Here is a 13,276-nt window from a genome sequence, read left to right on the forward strand (position 1 = left end):
CATGATTAAATACAAGGTATGGAACTTGTGTCAAGCCTATCTTATTTAATCACTTACTTTCCCATTCACTATGCTTAGTTCTATTTAATGTAAATTAGAAACTCCTTTCTAATTTCATTCACTCTGGCCAGAGATTCCTGAACTAACATAAGTGGATCAACATTGAACATTCTCTTCCTACACTGGAAGGGGTAGATCCTTTATTGATCATACACTATCTTCGTGTACAAATTCCTATACCCAGTAGAGCCCTTATAATTGTCCCTTGAGACTAAGAACTAAACCAAAACATAGTTCAGTGTACACAATATGACTATAATGACCTCAAGTCTAAGGATACTTGTACAACTATCACTATGTGAACAACTGCTGACACGTGAGTGAACTCCATCAGTTGTTCAGCTGTGTAAGTCATGTTCAATGAACTTATTCTATAATAAGCACCTACATACTAGCTATAGTGTCACCACACAAATGTCTATGAGAACAGACATCCTTCATAATGAAGCAAGCATAGTATGTACCGATCTTTGCGGATTATTAATTACCAGTTAGTAATCCTACGACCAGGAACTATTTAAGTTTAGAGTTATCATCTTTTAGGTCTCATTATTATGATCTCATCACAATCCATAAAAAGCTTTACTCTAAACTGTGGTATATCTTATTTAAATATTTAAATAGATGGAGCCCGTAATAAAAACAAAATAAGTCTTTTATTAATATCAATGAAATCAAAACAGATTACATAAAAGTTATTCCTAAATCCTCATACATGATTGGACTTAGGACATATCTCTTTCAGCCCATGATCCTCTGGTCTTACAATATGACTCCTAGATCGACTACAGGAGAAACCCCATTTCTGCTGACTTATGGGTATGAGGCCATGGTTCCTGTGGAGGTAGGAGCTGGATCCCTCCGGAGAGACGTGTTTGTTGAGGAAGATGCAGAAGTTAACCAGAGGCTTCACTTGGATTTGTTAGACGAAGCCCGAGCAAACTCTCAATTAAAGCTTGCTGCATATCAGCAGAGAATCACAAGGTATTTTAATAAAAAGGTAAAATCCGTGTCGTTCAAGGTTGGGGATCTTGTGTTGCAAAAGGTTATGCCTAACACTAAGATAGTTCAGCACGGGGTGCTTGGAGCTAATTGGGAAGGACCTTACAAGGTCAAAGCTATACTCTGGAAGGGAACCTATCGCTTGGAAGATCTGGATGATAAACTTATTCCCCGAGCGTGGAATGCGGAACATTTATAAAAGTATTATCAGTAGGGTGTGGCTGTATCCCCCTCATTTTCATGCTTAATTCCTATGTAATAGACTAGTAGCAAATAAATTCCTCCTAGCCTAGGGGGTAGTACATGTGACTGCGAACCTTGGAACTAGCAGAAGGAAGAAAATTTTCAAATAATTTCCCCATAGAGCATAGTAGCCATGGGACTGGTGTAATTTATACACTAGAGCGCATTATCAATAAAAGGAAAAAGTTACTTCAAATTGCTTTATCTGTTTGGCATGAAAATTTTCATTTAAAGAACACCAGAGGCGCGCCCTATGTTAAGGTGCGCCCTATCGAATAACTGTTACTTTATAATCAAGATAACATAGTATGCATAGATGAAAGGAATAAACGTATATGGCTAGTCAAATAAGCTAAGGCAAAGGTCCTCCAGATTAAGGCGCGCCCTTGGGCTGGCACTTAAGTAAATTATCGCAAGGGAATCACTGATAAGAAAAAGTAATTATTTGCAAAAGAAATAAGGCGCGCCCCCATTTCTAAATGTTACGAGAAAGGAGTCTATAGATCTCAATGATATGGGGACAACTTTGAGATCACATAAAAAGAAAAAAACCCACAAATGTGCTAATAAATATTTTCTAAATATCAAAGGGCGCGCCCTATAGTAACATAAGTCATAACGAACTGACTGCAAATATGAGTCTCATGTTTTTGGAAACATAAAATGGCCAAGAAAAAGTCGAAGTGCCTTAACAAATTTTTATGCATACTGAAAAAGATAAAATTATATTAAGCCATACGAAATGTCATAATGCAAAGGAAAAAGAGTATAAAAAAATAAGTCGTACAATGTTTCACAACATCAAAAGAGGGCTGGCTCCTCAGAAGTATTTGAAACTTAAGTACGAATGCAGGATAAACATAAATCAGGGCGCGCCCTGAGACTCGTCTGTTGGGGGAATGGTTTGAAGAGGAACAGTAGGATCAGCTTCATGCGCGTCCTTAGAGATTTCCTCTCGGCGCGCCCTCATCTTCTTCCACTAATCCAAGCTCTACCCTCCGCGCCTTGATTTCAGCAGCATGCTCCTTCTTGAATTCTATCATCTCAGCAACCGTTTCCTCCTCAAACTTCTCAAAAGTGTAATCAGGGTTATTGGCCACAAAACCAATCCTGTAGAAGTGGAAGCCACTGGAAAATTCTTCATCAGTCATTTCCCTCTTCTCATCAGGCCAGCCCATTTTCTGTTGCTTCTCAAGATACTCAATCCTCAAGTTGGCTCCACCAAGTTCAGTGTGGAGAGAGCTAGCCTTTTTGTTGGCAATCTCCAGCTGAGAAGTAAGATTGGCCACATCATCCTTGAGGGAAGAGATTTCAGTGTCCTTGGCTTTGATATCTTTGGCATGCAGAAAATCCTTGTCTTTAAGGGTGTTCTTCAAAATGTTATTGTCACCCTACAGCCTCTCAAGGCGCGCCCTCTCTTCAAGAAGCTTGTCCACCACCCGGGTGGAGTGGACGAATAACTAGCAGGATGCTTTTATAGAAGCATGAGTGGCCTCTTCCAAGTCCATGGCTTGCCACTGTTCCACTTCTTCGTCTGAAACGTGAAGGGAACCTATGGGGCCGAGGAAATTTAAAGCAGCAGATGAGCCCGAAAGCGCGCCCTGTTTATCTGTGAGGTCAATTACGGGCCTTTTCAGGACATGAGTTGTTTGAGGAATAGGAGTTAGATTTGGGATGGATGCCTGTGCTGCAGGAGCGTCTTTCATTGGCTTAGGTTTAGGTTTGTCACCAGGGCGCGCCCCGAAGGACTTGGGGATTCTTGGAGGAGCCATTTCTGCATAAAACATAGAACGTGTTAATTAAACGTGACAATTAAGTATTCTGAACAAAGTAATAAATAAAGGCAATTGATAAAGATAACATTGATAAATATGTATAAAGTGCTACGCCTAGAGCGAAAGGGCGCGCCCTAAGGGGCGGAAAAATTAACCATATTAACAGGAATTTATATCTAGTATGCTAGTACAAAAGCTAACAGAAAAGAAGCTAGGATGTGCCAATTATAGAAAGGCGCGCCTTTAGATTTTGCAATGATTGAACCTGGAGGATCTTGGCCTTGAAAAGAGCTGTCTTCTGCTTCATCCTCTTCTTCTTTAGCCTCTTCTTCACTATCTAGGTCAATGACACGGGAAACAGGGGCACCTTTCCTAAATTTTACGTATTTACATTTCGTTCCTACTTGGTTAGAAAGAATTCCGACTCGCATCAAATTGGTCCAGGTGACTAAGGTCTTTAAGTTCCACCTGTCAGCAGCCACTCTGAGAAGGGCTTCAGCTTGTTTTTTGGGCTCGCCCTTAAGTGGTTTGACCACTGGTCTGTCTGAAAAAGTATAAGGATGTAAAAAAGGAAAAAGGAACATAGAAATAATATAGGGGAAAGAGAAAGAAAGGGCGCGCCCTTACTTGGTGACTTGTTGAATCTTATCCTTAATCTGGGAACATCATACAAGTAAAAGAAGTTTTCCTTCCAGCCTTTTTCATGGCTGAGCTTTCCAGAGGGGAAACCTTTCTTATTATGCTGCTTGTCTACAACCAAGTAGTAGTACCCGTGGTCAGACTTTCTCAGATTAAAGAAATAAGTGACTTCAGCCATTGAAGGTTGAGGAAAACCCAGGTCCGTGTAGAGAATGAAAAGGGCCAGTATAAATTTGTAACTATTAGGAGAGAGTTGGACTGGAGCCATGTCATAGAGTTCTATCACTTCCCTAAGATAGGGATGTAAGGGCACGCCTATACCCAAAGATACCAGCTTAGGGTTGGTTACTATTCTAGGGATATTGAAGTTCCTCCCATAGTTGAAAATATGGGGGCGCTTCATGCTTGAAGGACGCGCCCATATGCCTTCCATATCATAAAACTCCATGAGCCATCCTAGTTGCTCATCTGAACAGGCTGAGGACAGGCCCACGCAGAAAAGCTTCCCATGCTCCTTCCTAAAGCGTTTCTTCACAACTTCATTGCATGGTTCGAATTCATCCCAATCAAAGTCTAATTCACTGTCAGAAACTTCCTAGTGTTGGAAATTACGCATATACATACACAGATACATACATCATTTTATGCACATCATCAAGAACGGAAATGGGAAATGAAAAGGTAACATGACATGCAATGTGATTTATTTAACGGAATTCGGAAATACAAGAAGTTTTGCATACCTTTTCGAATGGAGAAGAAGTTAATCGGAAAATATTTGGAGAATGGTAACAGAGAAGGCCGGTTCGGAGCAAAATAGTACCGCTGGGGTTGAAGCTTTTGGATAGAAAGAGAAAGTGAAAATGGGGGGAGAGTAAAAGTAAAAGAAAGTGACTGATTGTGACTAGTATTTATAGTAAAAAGAGGACAGCTTTCGAAATTAATCACGTCAATCACGATTTCTGAAGAATAAGGGTAACCGTTTTAAATCATTTCAAATTCTGGGACACGCCCTCATGAAGGCGCGCCGTATTTTGTTATCATGACAGTATTGAATTTTAAAGGAAAGCTAGAAGGCGGGCCCTGCTCAGGGCGCGCCCTGTAAAAAGTATTGGGAAATTTGTTTATACAGATTTTGGTAAAGATGAAGAAAAATTTCAATTCCATTTTCAATGGCATATGGAATTTGGGGGGTAGTTGTTATGCCCAAAAATTGGTATAAACAATATTCAGAGTTATCCGTAGGGACTATATCTGATCATCCGTCGAGTGCTACATTGTTCACCAAGTTAAATCTACTAAGGTGTTTTGTTAATGAAATGATCAAGTTCACAACATATTCCCAACAATCTCCCCCAATTTATGTCTACTAGAATTGTAGCCATAAATTAAAAGAAACTTGATGATAACAAAACACTCTAAAAATACAAATTTAAATGAAAGTAGATAAAACTATAAAGTGTTGCAAATATCAAAATGTACAAAGATTTGCTCACAGTCATTTTCAAGGTGCTTTTTTAGCCTGAGCAGATTGATCTATTTCCTTGATGATCTGGATCTCTTTCCAAGCTTTCTGTTGTTTTCTTCTATCTGATTTTGGAGTTGTTTGTGGAATTCCAGTTCATCGGATTCTGAGAGATTTAGAATTCCTTGCATTTCCAAAAGAGTCTCATTTCTAGAGATGCTCAACTGGTCTTCCAATCTGAAGAATCTTCTAACTCCCTTATCATCCATGAATTCCATCAGCTAGTAGGGTCTTAGATGCACTCTACTCCCTGTATAAGGAATAGTTAAAGTCTTTGGGAGTGCATCTTTGGCTCTAATACTCCTCAGTTCTTCAATCTTCTTTAGAACCAGTCTTCTAGCTGTCACATTGAATCCAAAGTTCTTCTTGAATGATGAATAAACCTTTATCAGCACAAATTGGCTTTCTTGAAGGATCCTGTGAAGTGGCCATTGTATCTCTTTTCCCCCTTGTACTTGAATACTAACCTTTCAGGTAGATTCCTGTAAGCATCAATCCCTCTAACTTCTTCCAGTTCATCTAGATAGAGGTTTAGATCTGAGAATTCCTTGATGTCACATATGTACATAATATCTCCCTTATTGACTTTGGTTTGAGCTTTGGTTAGGGACTTGAATCTGAGAGTTGAGGGATTCACTGTCTTGACTGCTCTTTTCTTTGTCTTCTTTGGCTCCATGAAATGAGGTATATTGAGTTCAGGAATTGGTAGACTATCCCAGTCTATTGGCTCATCCTTTGGAATGATAGGTTCACCATGAAAATTCTTGGATGGATCTATCTTGAATTCTTTATGTGCCACAGAGGGCATGGATGTTTGAGTTGTTGCAGATGTAGACTTTTTGGGAAACTGATCTTCCAAATCCTTTTCATCAAAGTTCACTTTCCTCTTTACATGAAGTTTATATCTAAACCTTTTTCTCTGCTGTGATTCTTCTTGCATTTTCAGCTCCTTAGATTCAGCGGTTTCAGATGATTGTTCAGGAATTTGTTGTGTAGGTTTTACAGCTTTCACAGCTTGCAGCTTGGCCAAGATAGCAGCTTGCTCCTTCTTTTGTTTGACCTTTTTAGCATCTAGAGCAGCTTGCTTCTTTTCTTGCTTCAATCTTGCCTTTTCTTCTCTTTTTGTTTCAGCAAATTGAGGGTGTCCAGCCACCATAAAAATTTCCTTACCATTCCTGAAAACCTTGGCAATTCTTCTTTTCAATGCTGAATCAGCTGGATCCTTGTAGAATGCAATGGATCTTGACAGCAGTTTGTTCTCATCAGGATTTGGTGTCTCATACATTATGTCCAAAGGATTCTTTAGAGAAGATTTAGGATAGTTCACCTTTGGCTTCAAAATTAGCTCAGCCTTTGGAGATTTGATGCAGGATGGCTGGCCTCTTTCCAGATTATTCATGCTCATATCATTCACAGAGATTTGCCTGACTTGAGAGTGATGAATGGGCTGATTTTTCTGGCTTCTTTGCTAGACCAAACCTCTTTTGAATATCATCATCAATCTTCTCCCAGTTGATTGGACTCAACTGCTTCTTTTCAGCTGCTCTCAATGTGGCTGCTGCATCATTAATTAGATCAATGTTGTCTTTAGTTGGTGGCTTAGTGAAAGAAATTGTAGGCACAATTACTTTGCTAACTTGAATGTTGAGCTGTTTCTCCCCCTCACTTGAGGCTTTCTCCCCCTTTTTGTTATCATCAAGTTGTGTGGGAGGGAGTTGAGCAACCACCAACTGTTGGAGTAGTGTAGTCTGAGTTTCTTGATTGTTAAGTATCTTGGCCATTGACCTCTCTACAGCAGATAATCTTGAGTCCATGGCCTCAACTTTCCTATTGAGATCAGCCTCCTTCCTTAGCCTTTGAACAATTTCAGTCATGGTGGTTACAGGAAGTCTAGCATCCAACCTTTCTATGACATCTTGCTTTACTTCAGAAATTTCTTGCCTGATTACATCCACACTCTGACTGTGTTGGAGGGCTTGAATTTTATGCTGCTGGAGTGCTTCAAGATGTGCTGTGAGTAGCTGCTTTGTACTGGCATTAGAAGATGTCTGAATGGCTGCTTGGGTGTCATAAATTAGATTGAATAGTGTTGATTAGATATGTGAGTAGGAACATTCTTTTGTTAGCATCCAGGCAGGAACATCTGCATCAACCCCTATGCTTATGCTATCTTCCTCATCATCCCCACCAGCATCCCCAAAAGAAGTTTCATCCAGTTCCAAATCACTGCCAATGTTGGAAGGCATAGCAGTGATTGCATCATTTGCTCTCTATAAAGATTGTGTAGTATGCACCAAGTTCAGCAATCTTTCAGCCTCCTCATTGCCCTGTACAGCTAGAGTTTGGTAATCTATAACAGGGTGAGTAAATGTCTCCGCATCTTAGGAAATAGAATCTATAACAGCTTGATATTCTTGCTAAAATAGCCTTTTCCTTTCTGCGTCACTGACATTCATTGACTCACTTTCAATGGTTTCCATCCTTATCACTCCTGTACCTGCATTTCTCTCATGATCTCTCTTTTGTTGCATCAAGGTCTCACCTTGGCTCCCCACCCTAACACCCCCACCTTCACCATCTCAGGTGGGACTCCTCATACTCACTTTTGCCAGTCCTGAAGAAATGGACTGCATTGGTTCACTCTTTTCCTCTCCTTTTTCCTGGGAGAAACTCAGATTCTCACTCATTTCACTCCCTTTCCTCAGTCCTAGGATTGATTGCACTACTACTAAGTCTTCTGCACTTGTAATAATTGATGAAATTTGAAGCTGTGCAGAGATACTCGACGGATAAGGAATATCCGTCGGGTTAGCAGTTTGACTATCTGATGGATAACTGCTGTTAAACTTATCCGTCGGGATACAATCACTACTCGACGGATGAACAATATCCATCGAGTGAGTAGAAATGAATGAGTTTGGAGTGGAAACTATTGTGGACTCTGTGCAGATTGTTGAAAATTTTGGCACAGATGTCTCAACAATTTCAGAAAGAAATGGCAAGTGAGCCAACAAATCATCTAGAAGATGATGCTCACTTGCTTGGATTTTTGGCTTCTCCATAAGAGTTAAAGATGGAGAATTTGGAAGTGATGTGTTTATCATGTCAACATCCAAAGAGTGTGTGGGAGAATTTGGTGTTTCAGGTGCTTCAATTATTAGAGATTTTGGTTGTGACTCCACATTTATTGGAGCCACATCAACCTGACTTTGAGAAGGTGCAGTGACTGTGTCTTTAGCACCAGTTTGCACAATGTGTGAACCCTGTGCATCCCCAAGGGTCTTTGATTTCTTCTTTCTAGTGTAAGTTTAGGGTGAGCTTGTGTCCCTTACCCTTTTGGCCTATGCTCTTGGCTGAGAGCTTGTTTCAATGGTAACATCCTTTTGGGACGATGAAACTAGTAATGAGCTGATATCCTTATTAAGCACTGCAGTTTGTTGGGAAACTGCAGTGTGGCTAGGCTGGGAAACACTCACCTCTCCAACCTTGTCCTTAGGGTTTCTTTGATGTTCACCCTGTCCCTCACCTTTCTTACCCACCTTCACACTACCCTCTTTAGGTTTGGTGGATTTTACAACTGGCATCTTTTGAGAGACACCAGAGGGGGCTTTCTTTGTCTTTGTTTTTAAAATTTTGGATTTGGTAGCTTGGGTAGGCAACTGATGGGTCAATGACACAGTTTCCATAGCTACACTAGAATGCAAAGAAGTTTGTGAGGTTGGAAGAGTAGAGACAGTGGAAATTACCTCACTTACCTGAGGTGCTTCCAATACTAGGAAGTAGAAAAGTGGCACCTCTTTGTGATGGTTTGCCCTGTTTAAATCTGCAATGATTCTCCTTTCTTGAACCCAACAATGTAATTTGTTGGTTGGGTTCTCAAACACAATATCCTCAGATAGGTGGTTAGCGAGCATCATTAAAAATCTAGCATAGTAAAAAATTTTGCCCCTCTTATTTAGATCACCTAACTTAAATCCCAACTCAAATATGACAAGATCACTAAAGTTGAAAAATTTATCAGTTACTAGCATGTAAAGCATGTTGAGCATAGAGATATTAACTGAATCAAAATTATTAATTTTACTAGAAAATACCTTAGTAACTACATCACACAGATAACTCCATTCCTCCCTAAGACTCAACCTCCTAATTTCACTTAATTTAGAAGTAGAGAGTGCATAGCCCATGGAATTAAGTATATTAACAATATCAGTGTCTGTGTGTGGAGTAGTGACTATATTATCAGGAAACTTGAAACATGCTTTAACAATATCACTATTAACACATAATACCTTACCTTTAATAGTGAAAGTGATAGTCTTATCAGTTGAGTTGTACACTGCAGTCGTCCACATTTCTTCAACAACCTCACAGTAAAGGGTGGGTGATTCCAGCATGGCATAGTTGAGTTTGCAGTTCTTCACAAAATCCATCATTTTGTGGTAGTCTCCAGACTGCTGAATCCCCTTGTTCACTAAAGCCGTGAAATTGTTCTTCTCATAGATGAATCCAGATTGAGACATGATTTTGACGACTGGTGCCATTGTTAAAGAGTGAAAATTGCAGAGATAGAGAGATGATAATTGCTTTTGAGAAAGAAAGAAGTTAGAGCAGATGAATTGAGAATGATAAAAGAAAAGAAATGAAAATAAATTATACTTTTATACTATCTCAAAAATAACTGTCAAAAATAATAAAGTAAAATAAAGTGACCAATAAAAATTTCCCAAAATATCCATTCAAAAATAAACTGTAAAAATTCCATCACTTATCCGTCGTGTGATGCTTACAAACAGTAAGTATACTCGATGGATAATGTTCAGAGAAATAACGGCGAGGATTAAGACAATTCGACGGATGAGGATAAACAGTTATCTGTCGAGTTATAAAATGTTCTAGAAAAATAATTGATTTTATTAACAAATTGTATTTCGACGGATGATCAAACTCGATGGATAATGATCATCCGTCAGGATAAAATTTTGGCTAACACTGAAAAATCAATTAAATTTCTGGCTGCTGTATAACTTGCAAAATATCTGAAAAGATTCAAGAGTAATTAAGCATACCTAACTCACTTACCAAACTTGAAAAGGCGGATTAATCCAATGGCTTGATAAATATATCTGCAAGCTGCTTTTTACTTGGAACAAAATGTAGTTCCACAGTACCATTCATCACATGTTCCCTTATGAAGTGGTACTTGATGTCTATGTGCTTTGTTCTTGAGTGCTGTACTGGATTTTCAGTGATTGCAATTGCACTTGTGTTATCACATAAAATAGGAATCCTTTCCACTTGCAGACCATAGTCTAGCAATTGGTTTTTCATCCACAAAATATGTGCACAGCAACTGCCAGTAACAATATATTCAGCTTCGGCTGTAGAAGTAGAAACTGAATTTTGCTTTTTACAAAACCAGGACACTAGCTTGTTCCCTAGAAATTGACAGGTTCTTGTTGTACTTTTTCTATCAATTCTACAACCTGCATAATCTGCATCTGAATAACCAGTTAGATCAAAACCAGAATCTCTAGGGTACCAAATGCCAAGTTTTGGTGTTCCCTTGAGATATCTGAAAATTCTCTTAATAGCTACTAAGTGAGATTCTCTAGGATCAGCCTGAAATCTAGCACAAAGATATGTAGCAAACATTATATCTGGCCTACTAGCTGTTAAGTACAAAAGTGAGCCAACCATGCCCCTATAACTTGAAATATCCACAGATATTTCAGTAGTGTTTAATTCAAGCTTAGTTGCAGTGGCCATGGGAGTTTTTACAGATATGCAATCCATTAGATCAAACTTCTTTAAAAGATCATAAATATATTTATTTTGACTAATGAATATTCCATCACTAACTTGCTTAACTTACAAACCAAGAAAGTAAGTTAGTTCTCCCATTATGCTCATTTTATACTTACTTTGCATCAATTTGGCAAACTTTTTGCAAAGTTTTTCATCTGTAGAGCAAAAAATAATCTATATAAATTTGAACAAGTATACTAGAGCCAATAACATTTCTAAAGAATAAAGTTTCGTCAACAATACCTATTGTGAAGTGATTCTCTAAAGGAAACTTTGACAAAGTGTCATACCAGGCTCTAGGTGTTTGCTTCAGTCCATAAAGTGCTTTTAAAAGATAGTAGACATATTCTGGAAAATTTGGATCTTCAAAGCCAGGAGGCTGACTGACATAGACTTCCTCCTCCAAATCTCCATTCATAAAGGCACTTTTGAAATCCATTTGATAGACCTTGAAATTGGCATGGGCTGCATAGGCTAAGAAGATTCTGATGGCTTCAAGTCTTGCAATAGGAGCAAAGGTTTCATCAAAATCTATTCCTTCTTGTTGATAATAGCCCTTAGCAACCAATCTAGCTTTGTTCCTGACTACTATGCCATTTTCATCCATCTTGTCTCTGAATACCCATTTGGTGTCTATAGGATTCTTCCCTTTAGGCGGTACCAGCTTCCAAACATTATTCCTTTCAAATTGGTTTAGCTCCTCCTGCATAGCTAAAATCCAATCAGGATCAAACAAAGCTTCTTCTACCTTCTTTGGTTCTTCCTTAGAGAGGAAGCTGCTATATAAACATTCTTCTTGAGTTGCTCTCCTTGTTTGAACTCTAGAAGATACATCACTAATGATGAGCTCAAATGGGTGATCCTTTGTCCATTTCCTTTGTTGAGGTAGATTAGCTCTAGATGAAGAGGCCTCATTGTTTCCTTGATGTGTGATTGAGTGTTGATTATTGGAAACTCCCCCTGAGTTAGTGAATCTATGATTTGAGAGAGGGGAACTTTCTGCAAGTGATCCATTCTGACTTTCAGCTCCTTTTGATGACCCGACGGATGGTGAATTTTGAGTACCGACGGATGAAGCTGGTTGTCTCCCGACGGATAAAGCAGATTGTCTCCCGACGGATGAAGCATTTTGCAACTCGACAGATGTTGAATTTTGTGCTTCATTTGTAGTAGATTTTTCTGCATTATCCTTTGATACTGTTTCTTGATCACTTTCATTATCACTGTTATCACTAACCATCTCCACATTATCAAATTTGAGGCTCTCATGGTAATCTCCATCTTGTAATCCTTCAATCCTTTTATCATCAAACACAACATGTATTGATTCCACAATAATGGTGGTTCTCAGATTATAGACTCTGTATGCTTTACCAACAGCATATCCAACAAAAATTCCTTCATATGCTTTAGCATCAAACTTCCCATTCTGATCAGTTTGATATCTCAAGATATAACGTTTGCAGCCAAAGACATGAAGAAAATTTAGATTTGGCTTCTTGTTCTTGAACAATTGGTAGGGAGTCATGCATTTTGCTTGATTAACCAGAGAAATATTCTGAGTGTAGCATGCATTATTTACAGCTTCAGCCCAGAAATATGTTGGTAACTTAGATTCTTCAATCATTGTCCTTGCAGCTTCAATAAGTGATCTGTTCTTTCTTTCTACTACTCCATTTTATTGTGGAGTTCTTGCTGCTGAAAACTCATGCAAAATCCCATTTTCTTCACAAAATGCTCTCATGACAGAATTCTTGAACTCAGTTCCATTGTCCCTCCTGATTCTTCTAACTTTGAAATCAGGATGATTGTTGACTTGCCTTATGTGATTGATGATGATTTCACTAGCCTCATCTTTAGACTTAAGGAAATATGTCCAAGAGAACTTTGAGAAGTCATCTACAATTACTAGGAAAAATCTTTTTCTAGAGATGGACAACACATTGACTAGTCCAAACAAATCCATGTGTAGCAGTTGCAAAGGTTCTTCAATTGTTGAATCAAGCTTCTTTCTGAATGATGCTTTGACTTGTTTACCCTTTTGGCAAGCATCACACATTCCATCCTTGGAAAACTCCACTTGAGGAATACCTCTAACCAGTTCTTTCTTTATAAGCTCATTCATGGTCTTGAAGTTTAGATGGGATAGCTTCTTGTGTCATAGCCAACTTTCATCTTGACTTGCTTTACTGAGAATACAAGTAACAGATTCTGTATTTGATGA

The 13,276-nt window shown here is 38.8% G+C and overlaps 1 protein-coding gene across 1 annotated transcript; it reads left to right on the forward strand.

Annotated features, from left to right (window-relative positions):
- Window positions 1-829: 829 nt before the first annotated feature.
- LOC141691142 (uncharacterized) lies at window positions 830-1,261 on the forward strand. Its single transcript, XM_074495885.1, has one exon. The coding sequence runs from the start codon at window positions 830-832 to the stop codon at window positions 1,259-1,261; it is 432 nt and encodes a 143-aa protein (XP_074351986.1).
- Window positions 1,262-13,276: the final 12,015 nt, after the last annotated feature.

This window comes from Apium graveolens, chromosome 2 (genome assembly GCF_009905375.1).
Source record: "Apium graveolens cultivar Ventura chromosome 2, ASM990537v1, whole genome shotgun sequence".
Classification (NCBI taxonomy): domain Eukaryota; kingdom Viridiplantae; phylum Streptophyta; class Magnoliopsida; order Apiales; family Apiaceae; genus Apium; species Apium graveolens.

Excerpts from the sequence above, each read along its gene's own strand:
- LOC141691142 (XM_074495885.1), top strand. The coding sequence starts at position 830 with ATGACTCCTAGATCGACTACAGGAGAAACCCCATTTCTGCTGACTTAT.